The sequence below is a fragment of the Ammospiza caudacuta genome, chromosome Z (genome assembly GCF_027887145.1).
Source record: "Ammospiza caudacuta isolate bAmmCau1 chromosome Z, bAmmCau1.pri, whole genome shotgun sequence".
NCBI lineage: Eukaryota > Metazoa > Chordata > Aves > Passeriformes > Passerellidae > Ammospiza > Ammospiza caudacuta.
Window position 1 is genome coordinate 26,258,072 of NC_080632.1, and position 26,242 is coordinate 26,284,313.

At 37.5% G+C, this 26,242-nt stretch overlaps 1 protein-coding gene across 1 annotated transcript in view; it reads left to right on the top strand.

Annotated features, from left to right (window-relative positions):
- Window positions 1-631: 631 nt before the first annotated feature.
- The window catches only part of SPTLC1 (serine palmitoyltransferase long chain base subunit 1), a 35,047-nt gene continuing 9,436 nt past the window's right edge, over window positions 632-26,242 (top strand). Inside the window, exons 1-9 of the mRNA XM_058823280.1 lie at window positions 632-716; window positions 2,340-2,447; window positions 11,111-11,205; window positions 15,834-15,927; window positions 16,383-16,455; window positions 20,796-20,928; window positions 22,614-22,743; window positions 24,565-24,654; window positions 25,307-25,414. Of these exons, the coding sequence (XP_058679263.1) occupies window positions 654-716; window positions 2,340-2,447; window positions 11,111-11,205; window positions 15,834-15,927; window positions 16,383-16,455; window positions 20,796-20,928; window positions 22,614-22,743; window positions 24,565-24,654; window positions 25,307-25,414 (894 nt within the window). The 5' untranslated portion in view covers window positions 632-653. The remainder of the gene's footprint in view (window positions 717-2,339; window positions 2,448-11,110; window positions 11,206-15,833; window positions 15,928-16,382; window positions 16,456-20,795; window positions 20,929-22,613; window positions 22,744-24,564; window positions 24,655-25,306; window positions 25,415-26,242) is intronic.

A 26,242-nucleotide genomic window follows, 5' to 3' on the forward strand; every position in this document is an offset into this window, starting at 1 on the left:
CATGAAATGTGGTGAGGAAGTACATATTAATATATCCATGTTCATCTTCTTAGGCAAGTCCAATTTGTAGCTAATTTTGTTTAGTCAACACTGAAGGGTGCATCTATGTATATAAGTGTTTAAAGAGGGTGACAGAAAGGGAATGGAGTCAGGCTGTTCTCAGAGGCGCTGAGCAACAGGACGGGAGGCAATGTTACAGAGGAAACTGTAACACAGGAATTTCCACCTGGATGTGAAAACTTTACTGTGCACTGGAACAGGCTGCACAAAGAAGTTGTGGAGCCGCCCTTATTGGAGAGATCCAAGAACTGTCTGGACACAATCCCACGCTCTGGGATGGCTCAGCTTGAACAGGGAGGTTGGACCAGATGACCGGCTGTGGTCCCTTCCAATGTGACCGATTCTGAGAGTTAGTGATTCTCTGATGCAGCCTCGCTCCCTGACGAAGCTCTCCACAGGACACAGCAGGTTGGAGCGGTATGGGGGCAATATCCCGCGGCCCGGGACGCGCAGGGGAAGGCCGCGCACGGAGCCCCACAGGCGCCGCTCCCCTGAGGGCAGCGGGGGCCGCGCCGCCCGCAAGGGGGCGCTCTGCGCCCCGCCGGGCCCGCCCCGGCGCGCGTGGGCGGAGAGGCGGAAGCGGCGGCGCGGCCATGGCGGCGGCGGGCGTGGGGCAGCAGTGGGTGCTGGTGGAGATGGTCCAGGCTTTTTACGAGGTGCGGCCGGGCAGGCGCCCCGAGCGGGGCGGCCTGAGGATGGCTTGGGGCGCAGGGAGCGGGGAGGTGCCGCCGGAGCTGCCCCGGGAACGGCGGCGGTGGGCGGTGCTGGGTGGTGAATCGGGAGCTGGGTGCGGGTCGGTGCTGCGGGGTCGGGCTGCGCTCGCTGAATCGTGGGTATGTGTGAGTGCGCCACGGCTGTATATTGGAAATATACACGCACGTCTTGTTTCTAGTTTTAGTTTCTAGTTTTATAAAACGACGTTTAGGGCGTGTAGCAGAGCATGAAGCCTTAAGGTTCACAGGATTTTACTGGGGTCAAGGTTTGTAACTTAGAAATGTCGTTTGCAAAGGAAGAAACGGCGTTTAAATGTTTGGGCTTCAGTTCCCTCCTGGAAAACATCAGCTGTGCGTGGTTGTACCCAGGCTTTGTTTCGTGATGTTAAAAAGGATGTCCTGATGATAGGCGGTGTTTTTGTGTTCCTTCCTTTTTTCAAAGGGTGGTAACTTTTAAAGAGTGTATGCAAGATTTGCAGTCCAAATATAGAAGTGCTTGGCTAATGGAGCAGGTAGCATGCTCTAGTGCACTGAATCTAGGATAATTGTAGGCACTGAAAAGCACAGAGACTTCAGTGGGAGTATAATGTATGTTCTTTAGATGTCCTGTCATACGTGTTATGTACGTATTCTTAATATGTTTAGTAAACAGAAACGTACTCTGCAATAGGTAGCATTTGTTATTTGCTGTTTAATATGCCATAGGACTCTTTACTGGTTTTAAAAGCTTGCATCCAATTTACTTTAGTTTCTGGATGTATGGTGAGTTCTGCTTTGTTGGCAGGTCAGATACCTCCAAAAATGTTGATGTGTGGGAGCAATTCCCCTGACTTGAAGAAGGAGTGTGCTCGTTTGTGTGCACTTTTAGTGTCTTAAAAATAATAGACAGGAGCCTTTCTGAAATGGAATAACTAAACTCATCATTAATCTTCACATCTACTTCAAACTAGCTGTGCCGCTAGAGTACACTGGTTTTTGTCCCCCAAACACTGAAAGAGGATAACTTTAACTTGCATCACCTCTGGTTTGCTTTGTGTGTTCCCAGACTTTGTGTCCACACAAGAGAGTAAAGGACATAAGGACAAAGCTGTTTGAGCTCAGTTGTTTTAAACCTGATCAAAGTGCCTGGAAAACTGACTGAAGCTGCCTATAAGAACAGAATTGTCTTTCCTTGTAAATACTGGCTGTCCCTGCTGGTGGACTGTAGGTTACAGAAATGGAGATTTGTAGTGGCTTTGTATGGATCACACAGACTTTCAGGCTCTCAGGATACTTCTGCTTGTTTTGCAGGCTGCCTGTCTTCACAGGTGCTGGCTGGTGCAACCTGTATGACTTAATGGCCTTGAACAACAGACTAAATCTATTCAAACTTGAATTAATAGCTACAAGTAATAGTTGAAAAACATTCCACTTTCATATAGTTAAAATTTTTACTGATTTAGAAATATATCAGCTGATGATCAGCTTTGGGTTTTATCTGGGTCTGCTAGTAGGGACAAAATGGTTGTATTGTGTCTGCTTCAAATAGAATTCTCTCTAGACTAATTTTTGTACTTTTGTTTTCAGGCTCCAGCTTACCATCTCATTTTAGAAGGCATTCTAATACTATGGATAATCAGACTTCTTTTCTCCAAGACATATAAACTTCAAGAGCGATCAGATCTAACACTTAAGGTATGATGAAAAAGTATTTCTCTTTAGAGAAACAGTTTGTAGCAATTGATGTATTAGGTGTTGAACCAATGCTGCATTATAAATGGTCCTGCTTTTTTTTCTTAACTTCCAAGGGTAAGCTTACTTTGGACTTGGGAACTGCTTGTTGCTTAAACGTGTCAGTTTGTGCTTTTAAAGTAGCACTGTGTTTGAGAGTCCGAGAAATAAGAAAACTGACATGACAATGACTCTTAAGCTATGAAAAGCTGTCATTAGCTCTACTCAATGGAGGGCTTTATTTTAAAAATGAAAGAGCTATGTTAAAAATGCCCACCAAGCAAAATGAACTGTAAAATTGTAGATGGTAGGAAAATGCTCAAGCTGTATATGTGGTGTCTATGAGTAATAACTCTGAGAGTTTACAGTGGGTTCCACAAAATTTGTAGTTTAGCAGCAGTTTTCTTCTTTTGCAATGTCATCCTGAGAAAATAAAAAGGCCGTACTTGTGAAGACTGGAATTTCTTCTTGACTTCTGGCTGTAGACTATCACAAATGAATAAAGTTTGTTTTGAAGATGTCCCTGGACTAGTTTCAGAGTAGTGATATCCCTTATAAATAGGATAAAATACTGAAATTTCTTCATGATACTACAGAAAGTTTGTGAAAGATATTTATGGATATATGCAATTCCTATCTATATCATGTGTTTGCATGCTTTTTGATCTTATTCTCACTAATGATGCGCATTAAGGATTTGCACTTAGTGTAATTCATTAATGAACAGGATGATGCAAGGACTGTAGGCACAAGTCTATAATTGTAAGCAAAACTGCAGGCAGAGTCCTCATTTGGAGAGCAGTTATTAAACGAGGTTAGAGCGTTATGAAGAACACTTCACCAGGTATTTCTTGAGACAGCCGGCATGGCTTCACCAAGGGCAAGTCTTGCCTGACCAACCTAGTAGCCTCTCTGTGATGGAGTGAGTCCATTGGTGAACAACAGAAGGTGGACAGGTGTCATTTACCTGGATTTGTGTAAAGCCTTTGACTTGGTCCCCCTTGACATCCTTCTCTGTAAATTGGAGAGAAATGGATGTGATGGCAGGTGGATATGAAAGTGGTTCAACCGTCTCACCCCAAGGGTAGCGGCCGTTGTCTCTGAGTCCCAATGGACATCAGTGACAGGAGGTGTCCCTCAGGAATCTGTACTGGCATCACCGTTATTTAATATCTCAATTAATATCTTAATTAATTTAAGATCTTAGTTAATGGCTTAGATGATGGGATCAAGTGCACTCTCAGCAATTTTGCACATGACACCAAGCTGAGTGCTGTGGCTGACACACTCGAGGGAACAAGACAAAAAGTGGGTCCATGGGAGTTTCATGAGGTTTAATAAGGCAAAGTGCAAGGTGCTGCACCTGGGTCAGAGCAACCTCTGGTACCAGCACAGGCTGGGGATGAGCAGATGCAGAGCAGCCCTGTGAGAAGGGCTTGTGGGTGCTGGTGGGTGAGAGGCTGGACATGAGCCAGCCATGGGCACTCCCAGCCCAGAGAGCCAAACGTGTCCTGGGCTGCATCCAGAGCAGCGTGGGCAGCAGGGGAGGGAGGGGATTCTGCCCCTCTGCTCTGCTCTGGGGAGAGCCCACCTGGAACCTGCATCCAGCTCTGGGCTCCCAGCACAGGGAGGACATGGAACTGTGGGAGTTAGTCCAGAGGGGGCCACCAAGATGATGAGAGGGATGAAGCACCTCTATTATGAGAAAATGCTGAGAGAATTATTTGGGATTGATAGCCTGCAAAAGAGAAGGCTTAGGGATGACCTAAGTGCAGCCTTCCAGCTCCTGAAGGGACCTACAGGAAAGACAGAGGGATGCTATTTACAGGAGTATGTAGTGATAGTACAAGGGGGAATGACTTCAAAGTGGCAAGTTTAGATTAGATACTAGGAAGGCATTCTTTACTGTGGGCATGGTGAGGCACTGGCACAGATTGCCCAAGTAAGTGTTGGGTGCCCCCTATCCTTGGAAGGTGCTTAAAGCTGAATTGCATGGGGCTCTGAGCAACCTGGTCTAGTGGAAATTGTCCCTACCAATGGCAAGGATATTGGAATTAGATGGGCTTTATGACCTTTCCAACCCAAATGCTTCTACGACTGGAGACAGGAAGTGAACTAAGCAGGAGTCAACAGTGGCTGGTTCAGTTTTGTGCATGGAAGAGTTTGAATTGATCATGGGATACTTGAAGTTTGCCATCTGTGATAAGAATACAGAGGAGGAATGAATGCAAAGGGAGCTCCAGTGTGGTGAAACGCTGAGTGCTCATATCATCTAGGAAGACATGCTGCTGCCTTAATGTAAGCCCAGATTGTCCATCCAGAAACTAGTATAGTTCATCTACTTGAGTTTTTGTGCATCAGATAGTACTAATTTCTAGTATTTTGGAGGATACTTTTTTTTTGGTTTTAAGTCATTCTCTCTGCAGTAGAAGGCAGGAAAAGGCTCTTTGCAACTCTAGGATAATTGGTGATCCCAAAAAGATGAAACCTGTCTTTTCCTTACAAAGTAAGAAATTGGCTCATATATCTCTATATGCTTCTTGGATTTTATCATGCAGTTGCAGGTCATCTTCTTAATTCATGACTGACCATTTTGCTGAAGCTGAGGAAAGAACGCAGACAAATCTCTAATAGTGCTGTGTGGGGAAGAAAATTTTTCTGTGTCTGTTTAACTGAGGGCAGTAAACAACTGGGAGACTGCACATGTAGCCAGTCTGCTACAGTGGAAGAAAGGGTTTAGAAAGGTGTCAGGAGGAAAAATGTGGAAATGGCTTAAGCTTGAATAACCTTACTTTTGCAGGATGACATTTATCCATAGTATTAGTATTAAAATTCTCTGTAAGGACAGCTGTTAACAGGCTTTCTGAAAAATAGAAGCATGCAAATATGTTACTGTTGTCATCATTTTGTTGAGACTTATAAAAACTTTTCTGAGGTTAAAGGGTGAAAAGGAATGTGAATACTAGTAAAATGCAACCGGGCATCAAGAATTACCTTGTATATAGTCTAGATACATTGATTCACACTGCAGATTACAGACGCAAAAAGTTACAGAGTGCTGTGACCCGTATTGGAGTGAAGGGTTTGACTGTTAGACACCACTGGCTCGTTACCTTTATCTTGATGGCAAAAAAAAAAAAAAAGCATGGGTGAAATGCTCTTTGTTCTGATCCTGTGTTCAAGTTGGCTAGCCCCGAAGACAGTGCAAGTTAGAGTAGCAGACTCTATCACTGATCTTTGATGATGGAAGTAGTGGTTGCTTTAGGAAGAACTGTATTTGGAAGGGAAAGTCTTGTCTACAGGTTCAGTGAACATAAGCATAAATGCAGTAGTGTCAATAGTGTGAATACATCTTCTACAGTTGAAGGAATTAAGCAAACTGATATATCAGAGTCACAGAATGATTCCATTTCTTCATCTACAGTTTTGGGAAGAGAGCTCATGTATTTTGTGTAGGGGAATAGCTGTGAACACAGAGAGAGACATGCCTTCTCCTTAAACTTAATGAAAAATCTGCACCTAATTGGCGCTAAATCTGCACTAGTCTGTGTTGTGGATTAACCCCAGTCGGCTTGAACGCTGCTCACAAAGCAAAGGAAGAGTAAAAGCAAGAAAATTTGTGAGTGAATGTAGAATTATTTAATAAGCAAAGGAAAGTGTAAGAAGACAGAAAACAAGACAAGTAATGTCGCACTCACCACCTCCAGTGGGTGGACCAATATCGGACAGTTCCCAAACAAAAGGTGACTAAATTCCTTAAAGCCTCTCTTCTCCTTTTTATTGCTGTGTGACATCATACAGTATGAAATCTATTTTTTATTAGTACAAACCTGATTTTGTTCTTTCACAATCTCTCAGGCATGCACCACTCTGTTCACTGTGGGAAGAGAGTGTGGACTGTGCAAAGGCTGTTCAGCAAGAAATAGAACTTTAGTCTTTTACCAACATTGTTTTGGTAAAAGACATACCAACATAGCAGCACTGTGTGAGCTGCTATGAAGGAAATTCCCACCATCACAGCCAGACCCAGTCCAGTCTGGTTCATACAATACAGGATCCATAAAGCCAGACTTCTGTGTGTGTGTTCATGTACATGTAGAAGCATGCCAGCTGTTCAGCAAGGAGACTGCTACTGGTTTGCTTTCTGTCTCCTTCTAGTTTGAGTCATGCTGTGGTGTCCAGTCTTTACCACACTGGAAAGAAATACCAGCTTACTCAGGTATAGCCACTGGAGACAGGCCTGCTCAGGTGGTAGAGCACACACTACTTTTGTGCCAGCCACTCATGTAATGGTACTGGAAGTTTCTTTGTGAGTTATTTTTGGGAATGCTGCCAGAACAGAGCTGGCTCCACGTAATAAATATTAAAGAATACAATTACTGCACAGCCATCTTAGTGGTCTGTTAGGACAAGTCAGTCCTGGGGAGCAAGAAGGAAATTATATATTGTGCAACCTAGTGCACTTAGGAGTCATGCTTCTAAAATCATGAAGAAATCCACCCTGATGGTGGATTCTAGGCTCAGTTAAATGTGTAGCAAGAGTACTGTGAAATCCAGTGCAGAAATCACCTTTCAACTGGCCAACTCTTATGCTTTGGTAATAGAGTTTGTAAGTATTCCTACTGCTTCTTTTAGAAAACATTATCTCCCAAATCTTTAATTAAAAGGTGGAGTGTTTCTTTGATACTGTAAGTTCCTGATAGTTCAGTGTTTTAGGAAACATACATAAGTCTATGGCTATACAGGGTGCTAGACATAGATTCTTATGGGCTTTCACACAAAGTAAAATGTGTAGAAAGTGACAAAGTGACAATGAGGACTGGAGTGGGCTGTAGAAGTTTGCATGGCAGCATTTAGCTATGTGTGAAAGGAAGGTTGTCCTGCAGGTCTGTTTGTCTTTCACTCTGCAATAAATGGTGATGTTACTGAGCTTTTCTCTCAAAATCTCTGAAGTACTAAGAGTCACATCTTCCCATTTGCAAATGGAAGGAATAGTTTTTTTCTTTGGTTTTAGAATTTCCACTAATAATTGCAGTAGTAGTGTGGGATGCATTTTATTTGAGTGATACTAGTCAGGAGGCTGGAAAATTGGAGACAAATGTTTAATGTGTGGCTGAGAAATACATTGACCTTGAGAGGTGTTTTGCAGGTCCAGCATAGACTAATCAGATGTTGTTCTATAGGGAATAGCAGAAGTAGTCTGCTTTTGTTAAGGTTTTCAGTAATTCTGAGCTGAGACTCCGTAAGTAGGTACAATTTCTCTTATGTATGGGCATACATAAATACTTTGAAAGAAAGAAATTTCTAACTGGCACGCCCATTATTTGTGCCAGTTTATCCCATTAGGTAACATGAGTCTAGGAATACTGTGAAATTAAAGACTTATTTGAGGACCAGTAAATAAAAAGTTTTATTAATATTTTGATATTAATGTAGATTATGTATGTGTGATATAGTTTCAGAACACTAATGCTAGCTAAGAACTGTTTTCATAAACAGAATTGCTACGTTTTCTTAAGAACGTGGGTAAACAAGGAAACTTTTTTAAATAATTTGGGTTGAATGTGTTTACACCCTAATATTTTCCTTACCCAAGGTATATGGCAATTAAAAAGTAAAATCCACAGTAGAATGCAACCACCCAAAACCATTGTATATGTATGGGTGGGTATCTGTGTGTATTTAGAAAAGCAGATTCTAGATATTTTTATGTGTAAATGTGCACAAATGAATTCAGGATTCTACTGCATGTAGGATTAGGCTTCAGAGAGCCAGAAAGTTCAGAGTCCAAGGGATACTGGGGCTGGAAAAGCCATGCCTAGGAGATCACAGCAAGGTACCAACATTGTTGCCTCCACACGGTTCTAATATGGGACACCCATGGAGGTGAGGACTTCAGCTTCTGCACCAAGCTTCCATTATGGTTAGGGTTCAGAGAGTCAGAAAGCCTAAAGCTAAATGTATAAAAAGGTATGTATATTGTAATTTATACGATATAGTTATGAGCATTTTAGAGATTATATTTTCATGTTTGTTATGTATTAGCTATAAAATAAAATATATACAATTTATAATGTTATGTATATTTTATTTATTGCTTATACAAATTAAAAGTAATTATAAAAGGGCAAGAGGAAAAGTTGGGGGATGAGTTCACGTACACTGCAGTCCAAGAAAGTGGAAACAAAGTTTTGAGTTCATTCTCTTCATCAGGTGAATGTTTTCAGTGCAACAAACTAAGGAGAAATATGCAAATCAAATACATATTGAGGACATTACAATGTGAATTTAAAAGATAGTTTCTCTCTATGTTTGAAAATTAACTTTTATTTATTATATTGGTGTGAAATTTTATCTGTTTAGGAGGTAAAAGATAAAAGTACTCTGATGTTAGGTTGCTACATGAAAGTCTGCTTCTGCCCTGTCTTTTTGTTGAAAGGAAGATGGCCGTGTTTATCGTGAACAGTGAGAAGGGCAGGCCAGTGTAGTGAGGTATTTGGTGAATGGAAGGAGGAAAGGGTTTGCAGTGGCTAGTCAGCACTGCAAACCCTTGTGGGGCTTGTTTAGATTGAGAGCAATGCGTATTTTAATCATCAATGTCTCCAGTCCCCATCTCTGCTAAGAGCTAGTGGAAACAGATGACATAAGATGTGAGTATGCAAATGTTTGTCTATGTCCATGAAAAAGCAAAATGCTGTGTAATGGATGAGGAGAACAAATGTGAGCTAGAATTAATGAAATGGTGTTATTTGAAAGGACAATTACATTTCTCCTGTATATTCTAAGAGAATATACAGTAGAAGAGAAAAATTAGGATGTTGCTATATCTCATCTGTGGCTTGTAACCTGTGCTGTTCAGTTTGTGTGCAGCAAAGATTTTAAAGGGAAGAGTAGAAACTTCTTAGAAATGAATGTGAGTGGGGGATAGAAATACTAATTAGGAATTGCTTATTATCTTTATGTTCATAGATCTTAACTGTAATTGGAATGTGCTAATTTATTGTAGTTGCAGTGTCCATCTGTACATACCTTTTTTTCTTTCTGCTAAACTCCTTGACAGAAGTATTTTAATTGAGCTTGTGTCCTCAACAGCTAAGCTGTTTGATGATATTTTGCACACTTAGCTCAAAAATTTGACTTTAATGAAAAAAGCTAAATACATGCCTACACGCTTTTAATTCTGCTTTCTTTGAAGAAAATGAATTTTATGTTGCCTGCTCTGCCTTAAAGCTGTTAAAATGTTCTGTGTTCAGGTCCCAAACAGAAGAAATACCACATAGTCCTGAAAGACCTGAAGTCTTTCTCTCTAAGGCATTTGATGTCAAATAAAGCTCTTATTTATTCTTCCATAACTGACAGGCAGGCTGCACCCACTTCTCACCTGATTTATTCTGCTGCCTAATAAAAACAAAACCCAATAAATCTCCCCTGCTAAAACCCCAAACCAAAATGAAACACAACACCAGCCAACAACCCTCTGCTCCAAAATGAATGCAAAACTCTTGATTCTACAGACACTGTACATTAGGGATTTGGGGCCTTTTGACAGCTACTGCAGGAGCAGAGTGAAGGCTGCATGAACATACGTCCTGCTTTTTGATTGTGAGAGGTATTTTTGAGCTCTTTTGGAAAGGTGTAAGATACTGCTGGGCAACTGCAACACAGGGTGTGTTTTCCCAATAGCATCCCAATAGTCTAGGTTGGGATTGAGACTCTTGTGGGTTCTAGTTTAGATATATATCCCGTCCTGCTTTTGCTGACTTAGTTTTCATCTGGATCTGAATGAGGCTTTTGTCTGCTTTTTTTTAACTGCTTCTGCTAGCACAAGAAACAGGAAGGTTTGGATGGCAGAAGACTGCAGAGTAGCAGCTGCTGGCTTGCAATGTGGTGGATTAGCACCCTTGGTGTAAAATTATGTCTTTGGTTTTTTATTTTCCACCCAGACAGTAATATGGTACAGAGATGCCCACTAATGTTGTGAAGATGTAATTTTCTTTCTTGGGCTATGGTTATGGTTCCACTCTAAGATTAACCTGAATTTAGGTACTACTTTGAAAATTAATGTGACCTCAGTATTCCTCCATGGTTAGGTGTAGAATATGTGATTTAGTAGTTGTTGTTACCTTTACTTGAGCATTTGACAGCTTTTCTCCTTCTCACATATTTGTTACTTTGCTAAATATTTTTATGCCATTATTCTTGAAACAGCACTGTTGAAGACTTGAGAATGTAAATTGAGGCAATCTATATAAAATTTTTATGTAATTCATATTCAGTTGCATAAACTGTAGAGGAGAATTTTCATATTTAACAGATTGAATAGAACAGTATTGATTAAAATTTGGCAGGGATGTCATGTTAGTATCTCATCTCTTGGTTATAGTGTAAGATCTTTAATACACAGACACATCTGGTCTGTTTCTTTATATCTTATGCCCTTTCTGTTTTCATAATTGTGGGCCTCGCATATAAAGATTCTGAGGTAATACCAATTTTAAGTGTCTCAGAAAGATGGCGTGTACTAGTATACATTATTTTGAATACAATTGTTATCAACTGCTTATTAATGCATAATATATTTTCTAGGGGAATCCCTTCTCAAACAGTATTTCTTGTCTCCTGATCAGGAAAAAGAAGAGTTGATTGAGGAATGGCAGCCAGAGCCTCTTGTACCTCCTGTGCCAAAAGATCACCCAGCTCTCAATTACAACATTGTTTCAGGGTAAATATAACCAAAATAAATTCTGTTTACTTATTTCGACTCAAATACTTGATATCCGTATTCAGCAGCATATTGCTCATTAAGCATCTCCATATCCTTAAAACCTTTAATAAATGAATTGCACTTTGAGAGAGCAGGACTGAATTTGTCTCTGAAGACGTCTTGGGTTTGTAACATTATCAAGAGTATTTACTAAGAAAATCTTTCTTAGTTTAAATGTTGTCTTTGGTTTGGTTTTTTTTTTCCCAGTATTGGGGGTGAGAAAAGGAATGTTGTATCTTTGCCTTCATTGTGGTTCTCTATTGTTTTGCATTAATTTGTTTCATATTTCCTGAAAACATAGACTTAGACCTGCAAAGGTGGATACTACTTTTTTACATATTCACTAATCACTTTAAAGAACTTTGTCTGTAGCCACTTGGCACTTTTCTTTGGTTTAACCCCAGCTAACAGCCAAACCCCATGCAGCCACTCACTTCCCCATCGGTGGGACTGGGTAGAGAATTTGAAGGGTCATGAATTGAGATGAAGAGTTTTACAGGGAAAGCAAAAGCCATGCAAACAAGCAAAGCTAAACAAGGAATTCATCCAGTGCTTCCCATGGGCAGGCAGGTGTTCATCTCCGGGACAGCAGGGAGGCCCCATCACGTATAACAGTTACTTGGGAACACAAATGACATCACTCCAAACGTGCCCTCCTTCCTCCTTCTTTCCCCCACTTTATATACTGAGCATGTCGTGTGGATGGACCCTTTGGTCACTTTGTCCTGGCCGTGTCTCCTCCCAAACTCCCATACACCTCTAACTTCCATGCTAGCATGGCTGTATGAAAAGTAGAATAGGCCTTGGCCCTGTGTGTAAGCCCATACTCAGCAATAACAAAGTCATCTCTATATTATCAACCCTCTGTTCAGCACAAATCCAAAACACAGCCCCATACCAGCAGTCATTGTTAAGAAAATTTACTCTACCCCAAGCCCTGCACACACTTAATGAAAAGCTGTTTTTCTTTGGACAATCAGAGTAGGAAATGCTGTCTGGTAAAGCTGTTTTGTGAGGAAATTTATGGCTCGGTGTTGCTTTCATGTGTTACAAGGCTTTTAAAATGTCTGATGACTTAAGCAAGAGTCACATTATTTCAGAAATTGCTTTGAAGCTTCTTTTTACAATCTTCAGATTTGCTCATCACTAGCTTTTACTTTGTAAGAATTCGTAATATCCTTCTATTTACACTAATGATTTGAAATAATTTAGTGTCATAGTGAGGTCCTTTTTGATGATTCCACTACCACAGAGAAGTGCCATGGAAAAGTGATGCCTGTTTTAATTAACTGTGATGTGAACAATTCTTCTGTTATTTTTCAGAATTTTGAAACAAGCTGTACTGTAGAGCTAAAGGAAGTGTTGACTGTTTAAAAAAATAGAACAAATATATCTTTTAGAGTGATTCAGGAAGTGTTTAAATTATTAGAACTTTCTAGTGCTTATAGCTAGGAAATATATTGTGACAGAATGTTAATCTGTTGTGGCTATTAAACTCAACAGTGGCTATGGGGAAAACTTGACATTTGTCTTGTAATATTTAAGCTGCCAACTGACTACTTCCCCACAAGTTGCTCAACAGCTGTAGACTGTAGCTTTGACTGTAAAGTTAAAACATGTTCCAGAGTTAATATAGGAAGAAAAATAATTCAGATTTCATATCAAGATGATCAAGAGCATTTCTCCTTTTTTTTACTAGTATTTTAGGGAGACTCTATATATTGAGGTAGTCTTCTTTCAATTCTTTTCATGTCTTAATGTCTATAATGAGTGATGATATACAAAAATCCTAATCATAAACCAGTTTATATTTGAAGGAGCCTTTAAAGGTTATCTCATTTCTACTGTTGCCATTTGGACACCTTCCACTAAACCAGGTTGCTCCAAGCCCCAACCGGTCCGGTCTTGAACACTTTCAGGGATGGAGCATCCACAGCTTCTCTGGGCAGCCTGTTCTACTGCCTCACAGCTCTCATTTTTCTTTAAAATACTGTGTGTTTACGGTAATATTTAGGGATTATAAAAGCTCATAAGCACTACAAAAAAATGAAGTATTTCAGTAAAAATTTTGACTTGCTGTGTGTGTAAGGCAGATTTTCTCCTCCCTCAGCAGGCTGTGCATTTTGTACCCTGCATTCATATTCTCCTTTTGCATAGTCAAGTAATGTTGCCAAATGAAGAGGAAAGCCAAAACCTCAGACATGTCCTAATCATAAAAGTGATCCATCTTGAACCAATGCTGAAGAAGGCACCCACAACAGCTTTCAGCAGTTCGGAAATTACTTACTCCCTGTGGTAGCCTTTCTCAGAACTAATCCATGCAAAATAGCTTAGTTGTATGAGATCTCACTCAGAAAATGTAAATCTGTTTAGTAGAACAATACATCTGAAAAATTTTCATGCTAATTCTTCTGCTTTAAAGTAGAAGTCACATCATCAATACCTTCATAACTTTTTCTTCTGTGGCTGATTTTTTCAATATATGAAGCATTTAAGTGACAGGCCCAAGAATAGTGGACATGTTCTCAGTCCTTAAAAGATTTCTAAAGGAGTAGCTTGCATATTCTTTGAATATAGCTTGAAATGATATTTTAATTTACTGTTTAAGCTGGATCATTCAGTATCTCATAACTGTTGTTCCTAACTATGATACCTAATGCTGTTACACTAGGGGAAGGGAAACACATGCAAAGATAAAAAAAGAAATTATTCGGAGTTTTCCTTTTCCAAAGACTTACTCTAGTTGTAAGGCAGGGTTTATGATGCGGTCAATATCAATGCTTTATGTATGATTATATATTATATAAATTATTCACTGAAATACCCTTTTCCATTTATATTTTTGTTATTGTTTCTTTAGAAGTTGGGGTAAAATTCTGATAGAAAGGGGTGGCCAAGTTTTCATGAGGGCTATGGCTTTATAACAGCCAAGTTATTGGTGAATATTGGTGTGTTTTCTAGGCTTGAGAGATGGAGCTGTGAGGGAAATTGTTGTAAATTTACCAAATTTGATAGTATGCTGGGAATATACTGAATCTCATGTTAGTGACGAAATGTATATATATGTACAGGTCTGCTCTGGTGAACATCTGTGAAACGATTTCACTCATTAGGACATCCAGACTTTGGTACGGCTCATTGATGAGCTAGACATAGGAACAGATCCAGGTATATTTTTAATGGCAGTCAGTTCCCCAAGACAGTTTGCTGCACATTTCTATCATGCTACTACTGTGCAGAAGATGCACTGCTGTAATGCAGGACAGCTCCTTTGTGGGGACACGTTCAGCATTTAAAAGATGAACGTGCACTGTGTTAGTAGAAAGCTTTGTATAGCTGTGTAGTAAACTTTTGCAATTGTTTAGTTGAAGCAACACGTGCTGAATTTTGTCAAGTGAACAGATATAACACAAGATCATGGAGTTTTTAAAGTGAAGTTCAGGCAGTTCAGAGTTTTTCTTAACTTGCAGTGAATAGCTTGGACTTAAAAGTTATTTGCTCTGCACACCAAATGTACCCATTGAAATATTGTCAGCCACCAGATTTGGAACAGCTGTGCACAGACATTTGAAATTAGAGTGGCCCTGTTTAATTTTGATGAAGAAAATTGCCCAATGCTAATTTTCCACACGGGAAAAGCTTGTGGAAATTACTGTGTCTGAGGAATAGCATGGAATCTCATCTGTAATATTTGACAGCAGGTATAGAAGTGGGCAGACAGACATAGGAGTTTGTATTTGGCTTAGATTTGAGACTTCTTAACGCTTCAAGTGATTAATGGAAATTTTTAAACTTATTGTATTGATGTATTGATGTGTATAATTGCCAAAACAGGTTTGCTTATAGAACACAGTACACAGATATGATGCTTGTATTTAAAGGGATTAATATTTTACTTATTCCAATTTTTTTGTTTGTTTTTGTTTACCCAAATCACAATTTTTTTAGGGCAGAAATTTTTTGCCCTTTGCTTCATGTATATTACACTCTTGTTCATTTGCTAGTAGTGTGTGTTTTCAGACTTTCTCTGTTTCCTGATTACATGATAGATAAAACCGAATTTGAAACTTGAGATGATAGCTAATACAATAGTTTCACCTGCTTACAGCTACTGCCTATATTTCAATAGCCATATCAGTAGAAGATAGGTATTATGGGGTTGCTTTATGACATAACCACTGATTTTGAATTAATTTTTCATTTGGAAGTAAGAGCAATGAGATATCCTTTTCATTTTTAGTACTTCTTGAATATAGATATCGCTTTGCTTTTAGAAGAGAAGTTTTATGTATCTCTTCAGGGGTCATCTTTCTATGAATTAAGTTTTCAACAAGGAATCATTAAATATCTCAAGAAACTATTTACAGTTTTTTTATTAAATTACAGGAATATAGGTTTTGTTGAGTATATTTGTGTCTGGACATTGAACTTAAATACTGTTTGGCATCTGCAACAGAAGTCGTAGAAAGAGGGAATCTTGAAAAACCTGTGTGCCTTCTATTGTTGAAAACAGAACTCCTGTATTAACCGTTTATGAAAATGACTACTCTTCATTCATAACAATAGGTCTGTAATTTTTTTTTCAGTCCTCCCACCCACATAATCACTGTTAATGGCAAGGAATGTATAAACTTTGCATCATTTAACTTCCTTGGACTTTTGAATAATGAAAAAGTTAAGGTGAGTTCTTCCTTCCAGTTATTCTATTTGTGTGATTATTCCTCTTTTACTTCGTATGTTATTTCTGGATAAAGAATACTGAAAGCTTGAACTTCATCAATAACATATACTGCTAAAGCGGGAAGTAAGATTATAAATCTCATAATGTTGTGCTAGTCAAGTTTTGTTTTTACTGAAGTTTAATCTGGTGTACTTACTGCTCACCTAGTTGATTATCAAGTTAGATTAGTATTTAATGTCCTTAAATATTAGAATGAGTGCTGCTTAAACAGTCATCTAAAGTAGTTTTGAGGTGAAATTAGTTACAGAATTCAGTACATTATTGTACTTTCTGTGAAGCGGGTCATCTTACATGATACAAAAAGTCATCTCTGTACATTAGTGTCAAATTGTCAGTGTAAAGTGTATAGGAAAACTAATGTAGAAACATTTCACGTAATTTTTTCCTATCAAAGAGTGCAGCTCAGGCTTCTCTGAAGAAATATGGTGTTGGCACTTGTGGACCCAGAGGATTCTATGGTACTTTTGGTGAGTAACTTTCTTTGATCTGCCTTTAAAGATATTCAGACTAGTTTGGTAAGTCAGCCAAAATAGTCCAATATATAAGCAAAAAGTTATTCCTGTTGCTCTAAAGAACAGTTGTTCTCTAACACATATTTTACTGTAGTTGAGGATTAGCAGCGTTTATTCTTTCTGGCTTTGTTTCTTATTATTTTATCTCTTTTCTTACTCTTTCTAATGCTGGTCTTTGAAAAGAATTGCAAATTTTATAATCTTTTCTAGTTCTGGTAACCATAGTAGAAAGAGAAAATAAACCTGTTAGAATTTATTAATTCACAGTGACTGGAAGTGTAAATGTAAGCGCTAATTTAACTTTCTACGGGCACCACAAGGGGGCAGTCTGATTTCTGCGATAACTACTGCGACCGCTTCTCTGTAGCCAGGATGAAGTTTCCTCTACTGATAACCTGTGCAGGTGTTACTAAGGAAAGGGTTTTTTTGGTTCTTTTTAAGAAGTTGCAAGTTCTTAAGTAATGGGTTCTGGACATAGTTCTTCACTGGCACTTATATTTTTAAATATTGCATGTAAACCAAAGAGTTATACATTAATTGCTGCACAGTTACGAGCTTAAACCATCGGTGCATTTTGTGAACTTTTTAGTCTCTCCCCAGAGATGATGGAATTCAGAGGGTGTCTATACTCAAATTATTTCATAGAGTTAGCTTCCTGTAGCCTTGATTTGAATTCAAGACAAGCTTGAGCTTTTCTTGGTTAGTTAGACTAGTTCCATAAGTGATCAATTAGTTGCTATGCCTAATTTGATATGGTATAAGTCTATCTATCAGAACAGGGTTGAATCTTGATATCAATCTAAGAAATTGTTCATTAGCTTAGAACCACAATTTGTTTCTAATTAGTATACTGGTGGCCCACTGATTAGTACAGAAAGAGCTTATAGGAAACTAGATTCCCTCAGTGATCACTGTTCAGCAGTGGTCTGTTGGAATTCACATAGGCCTTTCCCTTCCCTCCAAAACAGTCAAGTGCTCAAAAAACCTTGTGGAATAATAATCACCTTTTGAATCCAAGCTGATTTTAAATTTTATGAAATCTTTCAGTTAGTTTGTTTCTATTAATTGTTTGAAGCAGACAGGTTAAATTCGATTTTTTTTCTGATAAGTGAGAGATTCTTCGGGTTGTTTCCTGCCTTTTTTGGAGGGCTTAACGTAAAACGTTAACTATAGCTTTTGCTATTCATTGGCTCCTGAATTTTTTCAGTAAGTGCTCCATTTCACAAAGCAAGGAATCTAATCTATGGCATTACTACTTCACATCAGTAGAGAAGAAGTGATATTATACTCGTCCATTTGAGGTATCATCATTTACATAAAAAATCATGGAGGCTCCATTTTAAATGGTAGACAGACTCTTGCTCTGCTTGTTCAATCTGAAATTGTCTTCCTATTTTCACCTAACTTTAAACATTTAGTATGGCAGGATTATGAATCTATGAGAAGAAACATCATTGTGTCATTTTTTGTATCATTGTGTGCCTTAAACATTTCACACATTTTTTCATGTACTGGGACTTTGGTAAATGGGTCATGTTCTGTGCAAAACTATACATAGTTTCCTCTTACATTCCTATATGGAAATTAACTGATGGTTGTTTGTTGTTACTGCTCAGATTTATCCCCTCTTTGGAGATGATATTTCATACAAATATTAGAGTTCTGTATTTGAAATGTAGATACTGTGTTGTAATTTATTTTGAATGGAGATTTGGTTCTTCATATCTATGCCACTTTGAAGGTAATAAACAGATTTAGTGAGTCCCTTGTAAGACATTTTTTATTTTGTCTTGTATCCCTGAAATATGTATCTGTGCCTTTATCCTGTAACGAGCATGAAATATTTGTACGTTTACATACACCTGCATATTTGTGGGTATTATCTCCCTAATTCTCATTTCTTTTCTTTTTGACTTCCACGTGAGCATACACTAAACAGGCATTAAACAGGCATTTCATGACAGTTATTAACAATATTAGCTTTATTAACATTTCATAATTGCACAGAAAGCTGTGTCAGTGTTGTCTCCCTCTGTGCAAATGTACTTCATGTGGTGTTTGCAGTTTTGTTTAGGCTAAGCCAATCAAAGCGGAGTAATCAGACTAAAGCAAATCATTGCAATAAAGGACAGTCAGATAGTATTTGTATTTTATCATGATGAAACCTTAATATTGTTTTAGCACTTTTCAACCTCATGGTTAAACAAAGCATTCATACCCTTATGTAATGATAGGCCAAGTGCATGTCATTTTGAACTTACGTATTCTTGCCCTTGGCAAAATTTACTTAGGTTTGCAAAACTCTTTTCTTTAGCACAAACCTGAATATATTCGTGAACTGCCCTTCCTGACAATACTTGTTTTGCCCACTGTTTTTTGCCTAGACCTTGCTTAGGGTAATGGTGATTGTTCCTGAGTAAGGCTCAGTGAAAAGGATGCAAGTTCTGATTTTGAGCAGTGGTTGTCTTGTCATCTTTTTCACTTAAATTGTGTAAGTGGTCCCTCAAAACATTTTTCTTCATTAGGTATCAATAGCTGACCACTCAAAAATAGTAGTTCAGTTCTTATTTCCCCTAATTTTTTTATTCTCTACTGATAAGGCTTCAAAAAGAAACACTTTGGATTGAATGTTGTCTATATTCCGTATTTTAAATGCTTTGTGGCCAATGTGTTTTTTTCAAAATTTTGTTATTGGTGATCTTTGTTGGACTTTTCTTTCAATAAATCAAAAGTCATCCCACCTGTTTGGAAGCCTGATTGAAGATTGTTTATTGATTCTGAAGTCCATGTAGAAATGACACAAGAAAAAGACGCAAATATTCTGGAAATGGACTATTTGCAATCTCAGTCAGAAAGAAGATGAGAATTCCAGTCAGAATCCTCCTTCTGAAGTCTTTGGAGAGGAAAGGCTATTCTAGATATCCCTGAACATTTGGTATATCTTGTGTATCAAAATAATAGAGTGCAAAAGAAAAGTTCCAAATAATGAGTGGTTAACTGTTTTCATTTAAAAGCAGTGGGAAAAACAATTTCTTTCTGGTCCATTTTTTAATGCCCAGGTAAACATTAGGAACGGATTGCTGAGGATTTATATTTTGCATGCTATGGATAAAATTGTTTTTGCTGTGATTGGAGGCTGTTGTTTTTGAATAAATACCCTTTCCTTTAATTAATAAATACGTCAGACGGCTGTGTCCTTTTGGGGAAAGATTATGCTAGATATGTTTAGTATGGCAAAATTTGGATTTATACGATATCCTTCCTTTCTGCACCCTTTCTGTTGGTGTCTGCTCAGAAAGAGCCAACACTGATAACTATGCCCCACAGTCTATTGGAAGAATCTGTACATATAACTGATGTTGCTTTATTTGATTTTAGTTTCAGTAAACTTCCAGTAATTGCAAAAAGGAAACACTTGCCCACGAGTGGTCTTTCAAATCACACAGTAATGATCTCTGTTTGCATTTGATCTTATTTATTTCCAGTTGACAAAAGGCATAATTATCTGTCTATTGCTAGCAGAAGCAGATAGTAGCAATAGTGTTAGACAATGATAATAACAGTTTGTCTGATACAGGTTATTTTGCTTAGGCAGAATACTTAATGTTGTGGTTAACTTTCTGCTGCAATCCAATCACCATGTGGTATTACAATTTTTAATATTTTCATTTTTGATATGCGTCACTTTGACCAAATTGGTTTGGGAAATGGTGTGTGTTTGATTGGGTCAATGTATCTTAAGGCTGAATAATCTCTGGCTTGGAGGTGTGACCTTTTCAATGGGCTAGAGTGTGTTCGGGAAATTGTTTATGACTTGTAGCCTGACAAGAGCAGTATTCTGTTATAATGATAGCTGTGTTTATATAGGGGAAGCATCAGCTTGGAAGGACTGATGGTTTGCCAACAGGACCTCATCAATTGCTATAAATTACATAATTTGTTTCCTGACTGTACTAACTGCGCTCTCTAGTCGCAGTCCAAGAACGCTGCATCATTTTTGATGTAGTCACAAGTAGTCACAATTTTAACAACTTTGGTGTAAGAACATTAGAGAAACATGTTGCATAAATATTTTCAGATCTGTCAAAACCTGTGATTAATAAGAAGTGACTTGTCAGTTTAAGTGAAGCTGGAATGGTTGCAACCAGGATTTGGGAAGTTACTTGTTTTAATACTATTCCTGCACATAAATGTTCTGTTTGCTTCAATTAGATGATTTCTAAAAGTAATGACAGATTTTTTTAAGTGAAAACAAGCTAGCTATCTAATAGATTTTTGATTTTTCTCTCAAATAGATGTGCACTTAGAATTAGAAGAACGGCTAGCAAAATTCATGAGGACAGAGGAAGCTATTATATACTCATATGGATTTGCAACAATTGCCAGTGCTATCCCTGCATATTCAAAGAGAGGGGACATTGTATTTGTGTAAGTATTGTTTTCTAATGGTTTTCTTCTTATTTTAATGATTGCTAAACATACTGTTGAAAAATATAAAATATTGCTGGTTTTGATCAAGTAGTACATTTTGTAGTACAATGTTCAAATATTTTTTCTGTGCCAAATATTACAAATGAGTTAGTGCATTCATTGTGAAAGCTCAGATGTGGGCACTCAGCTGCAAAAGAAGCAAAATAACTTGTACATCCAAATACTAATGTAATTCTAGTAATTATTTTTTTTCTTAAATTATACAGTTACACTTGCTTTTCTCCTGTCTACTGCTAGCTTTTTACCTTTCTTCCAGAAGAGCTGGAGGTGAAAAGCCTCTCATGTCTATTTGCAACGGAGTAGTTGGATAAATATTGTTGCATAATAAAATAACAGAAGAATAGCTATGCAGAAGCAAATAAATGATTTGGCAGGTCCAGTATCTGGTACCTAAGAATAGCTAGTCATGATTTGTCTAGGGAAGATTCAATAGCTGAGAGAAACAATGTAACAGTACTCAATTTACTGCTGCGAAGAGGGTTTGGATTTAGTAAGAGTTGATGGATTTTTTGTGTCCTCTGATTCTTTCAGTGCCTTAGGTCTTTAATAGCCTCAGTGTTTCTATGATTTGCAAATGGTTAGCTTGAACATTTATCAAAAATATGAAGAAATACCAGTTTCAAATATAATACCTACTAATTTCTATCAATGCATTTGGTTTTTAGACAGAGATTTTCCCCATGCATTTTTCCTCTGGAAGCAGGGAGTAAGTGTCAATGTGGGGCTCAGCTGCCTGCTGTGGTTAAATTACAGCACAATGGTACTTTTGTACTTGCTAAAATCTCTCTTTGGTGCTCTCTTTTCTAGTTGCAAGGCTTGAAGCCTATTTGACCTCTTTACAGAAGTTCTTTCATAATTCAATAATGTTTTTTGATTGTCTTTTATTATCTTCTGGATCAGTGTTTTTGAGACAAATGCCCAGATTGTGCACACACTACTCAAGGATGCCACTGTATCCTGGATTTAGTTTTCTCATACTCTTTCAGCTTCTCGTTGACAAAAGATCTAACAGTATTTGAAAGCAGTTGAAATTACTGCATTTACAGGTTTGGTTTAGTTGCCACTTATACAAGATTAATTCACCTAAGCAGCTGTGAAATTGCATACCCCAGCATAGTTGGAAATTTGCTGTTCGAGCACTTAAAAATGTTCTTTGGATACGAAGATATTATTTCTCAAAGGACATTAAAATGGACATTTTGAGTATTTGGAGGACTACAGTAAATGTTACAGGCACATCTTTGCACTTTTTTCCTAAGACCCAGAGCAAAGAAGTGAGAGATTTCTGGGATGATTACTGGGATATTCTACATGGTCCATGGAATGCCGTGCTTAAACTGCTGTCTCATACAAGCAAAAGGATGAGTGTAGATTAAAAAAAAAACAAAAACAAAACAAAAAACCTGCTGGCTTGCTTTTAGTGTCTGTAATTCATATAAAATTGAGAAGCTTTGAAATGAGTTTTCAAAATGGCAATAAAATTACAGTGCTTTAAAACGTCTAGTTATGTGTACACCTAAGTACAAATATCTGCTCAAAAGAAAGACAAGTCCTAATAACCAGCTTTCTTTGAATAATTGCACTGTGTTTAACAAACTTAGAAGGGTTTGCTATATTTACAGAGATGAAGCTGCCTGCTTTGCTATTCAGAAGGGATTACAAGCATCTCGTAGTAACATCAAGTTATTTAAGCATAATGATATGGCTGACCTTGAACGACTGTTGAAAGAACAAGAGACTGAAGATCAAAAGGTACCATTCCTTTGAAGAAATATTTGTACTCTTTTGTGCCACCTCCCCCACATTTTTTACTGAGTCGTGTAATTGAGTGGATGTAGTGCTTAAAGGCAGTTACTTGGTTTTCCTAAGTTCTATTGAGCAGTTAATGTTGCTTATTTAATTCAGATATTTTTTTTAAGAAAAGTATTTATTTATTTGCATTTGTCTTCTTAACTCTTTGAACTGAGCTCACAGGCATTAGTAGCAGAGAAATATCTTTACAGGCAGATGTCTGATCTGAGACAATGTTTTTCTTTTCTTTAAAAACTATTGAAGAGTTTTTTTTTGTATCTCTGAGAAGTTTATATAACTGTATTTACCTAGTATGTCATGCAAGTTAACTATCACTTTGGATGCCACACTGTAAGATCAGCACAAAAATGGCTAATCCTTTATAGAATCAATATGGTTCATTGTTTTCTCAGTCTTCCCCTATAATGCATTCAACTCTTAAGATGTTCTCTCTCATGAAAAATTTGACTCAGTTTGATAGCTTTCTTCTCATTCTGATAGTAATGCAAGAGGATGTCCAAAAGCAATTACTAAGACCAGGATCGGAAAGTACAGATAACTTGATTAAATGAGTTTGAAAAGGATTAACTGAGTTGCTATCATGATTGTATGGTTTGTTCGCAGAATGCTGGCAAGTCACAGACAATTTAAAGAATGCTGATTTTGTGATAAGACCTAGAAAAAAAGTAGATAGACTGTCCATCAGTTTTACATCAGTGTAAATCACTAACTGATCTGATTAATAGCAGATCTATAGATAACATACTAGTTTATGTACCTTAATGGAAAATACATTTTGTCAGATAATCTTGACATGAGTTTTTAGATGTGGTTTTCAGACTAATTTGTGTAACACATTTGGTTTGTTAAAGCAGAGTGCTTTGAGTTAGCTACATGGTTAAAGTTTCTTACTGTAATTAGCTGAATGTGAACATATAATTGGTAGGCATGAGCTTAATACAGACCATGTGTGTATAACTAAGACATACTGACTAGAAAAGGGTAGGTCATATCATTAGAGTTGGTAAAGCCTGTAGAGCCTACTGTGATTAGTTTGGTACCTACCACATAGAAAAGTTAAATAGATGTTTCTGAATCTTTTTACAAGAACTGAAAAATGAAAGAAGTATGACTAAATATTCTTGATCAGAAAATACTAATAAGATTCAAAGTAAATAACAGAGGAATCGCAATTTAAGACAGCAAAACTGAAATTATACCAATTGAAATTTAGCAGAAACAAGTGAGAGATATTTTAATGGTCTGTATTGTGTCCAGAGATCAGACAAGGACTTTGTAACATGAGTTTTATGAATACTTTTGCATTGTGTTTTACAAAGGCAGTACTTGTAAGAGGTTTGTCCTGCATTGTGAATCCTGGTGCTCAAAACACTTGTTGAAATGTCTTCCAAATGCTTAGAATAATGATGAGTATAATAGGGACCAAGATTTGCGGTATTTGTTCTGTAGTTACAGTGGTTGAATTTTATTCCTAAAGTTCAGATGGATTGGTTATGATTTGTTGCAAAACAAGTCCTCTTAAATCATGTGTTGAAGTCAAAAGCTTTGAAATTATTACACAATAAATAAAAGACAAAAGTTGTCCAGTGAGTAATTTCAACTTCTCTTACAGATGAAAAATACTAAGTATAAATTTAAAGTAACAGCTTATTTGAAAAAGCGGCCATTCCCTTCAGAAAAATCTTCCCTATAAAAAAATATTTAGAGATTTGCTTGTTTAGTAACCATTAATATAAACTAAAACCATATCTTTCCCTGAAGAATCCTCGCAAGGCCCGTGTAACTCGAAGGTTTATTGTAGTGGAAGGATTGTATATGAACACAGGAGACATCTGCCCTCTTCCAGAGTTGGTAAGTGGTTTTAGTTTGCCTTTTGAACCACATATAAAGTATGTGGCTAATGAAATACTAGTTTTGCCTACATGGAAAAGTTCTGTGTCAATTTTTTTGTTTACCTTCCTGCTTTCTCACATGTTCATGAAATGGTGATTTCAAACTTTAACCTTGTTTTGAAACTTCTGATTAGGATACTGAAGCTATTGACACTTAAAAATAATGTCTGCCTGTGGTCTTAATTTTTATACTGTAAAATATAGTGTGTTTTCAGCTACACTGTATCATACAAAGAAACCTTCACAGAAATGTCAGAAATAGTGACTTCAAGGAAAATATTTGCTATTCAGCATAAAATGGCTTTTTATGCAGGCTTTATTCTTGTAGATGACGGAAGAAATGGTGTAAGAATGCATTGTCTTGAAAGTACTTGAGAACCTATTAAAAACAAGAGGATTTTTAGTATATGAACATTTATGAAATTTGTTTTAGTATTACATGGTGGAATAATTTTGAAGGCTTTTAAAATGTCATAATGACAGAACAGAATTCTAGAGCTGACTTTTATGCAGTATTCAGAATGCTGTCCTTGTCTTTCTTTACCTTATCTCCCCCATGCATTTTGTCACCAAATTCTGATTTGTATTCTATAAAAATTTCTTTGTTTTAGATAAAGTTGAAGTATAAATACAAAGTTAGAATATTTTTGGAGGAGAGCCTTTCCTTTGGCGTCCTTGGAGCACATGGAAGAGGAATTACTGAGCACTTTGGAATAAATGTATGTACTTTTTTGTTGTGAATGAGAGATTTGTACAGAAGCAAGTTGTGCAATTGTTTTCTAATATCTGTGCCATTAACAGATACTTTTGCAGTGTACAGTAAACATTTAAATATAGGGGGTTTTAAAATCTGTATATATTTAAATATATTATTTTTTTAACAGCCCAGAGCTTTCAGGTCATGGAATTCTTTCATGTGTTTACTTGAAATAGTTTTACTTATCTGTAGTGATAAAGATAAGAAAAGGATTTTACAATGCATAATTCTACCCTTTTTTTGGACACTCCATGAGATAATGAATACTGTCTTTTCCAGCTACTTATACTTGAATGTGTCACTCTGGCGCAGCAATATTTGAGGTCTTGGAGAAAAGAAGAAAAATCCTTGCAGTGCATAGCCATCCTATTTTGCTCTTTTGCCTTTTACTCCAGTGGGGGAAAATAAGATAAAACTTCTGATGGTTCTTTGAAAGGTGTTATTATAGTACTTTACCAGCAGATTCAGCCAAACTATTTTTTCAAGGGTCTACTTTTCATGGTGTTTATGCAGCTGAGGACTACTTTGGAAATCCAAAATAGTATTCCTTGCAGCTCACTACCACAGTCCCCTGGGCTGGGGGGAAGGGAGAAATGCTTTTTGTTTGCCACTGTTGGAGTTGGAGCATCTTTCACTTCATTCTCACAGTGTCTGTATTCAGCTTGGAAGTGAAACAACAAATTTAGAAAATTCATTCTGTCCTCCCCTTTGTCCTGTTATTTTCACTTAGCACCAAACTTGGAAAAGAGAAACTTAATTTAGAAAAGGAAACAGTGTTACTGTGATACAT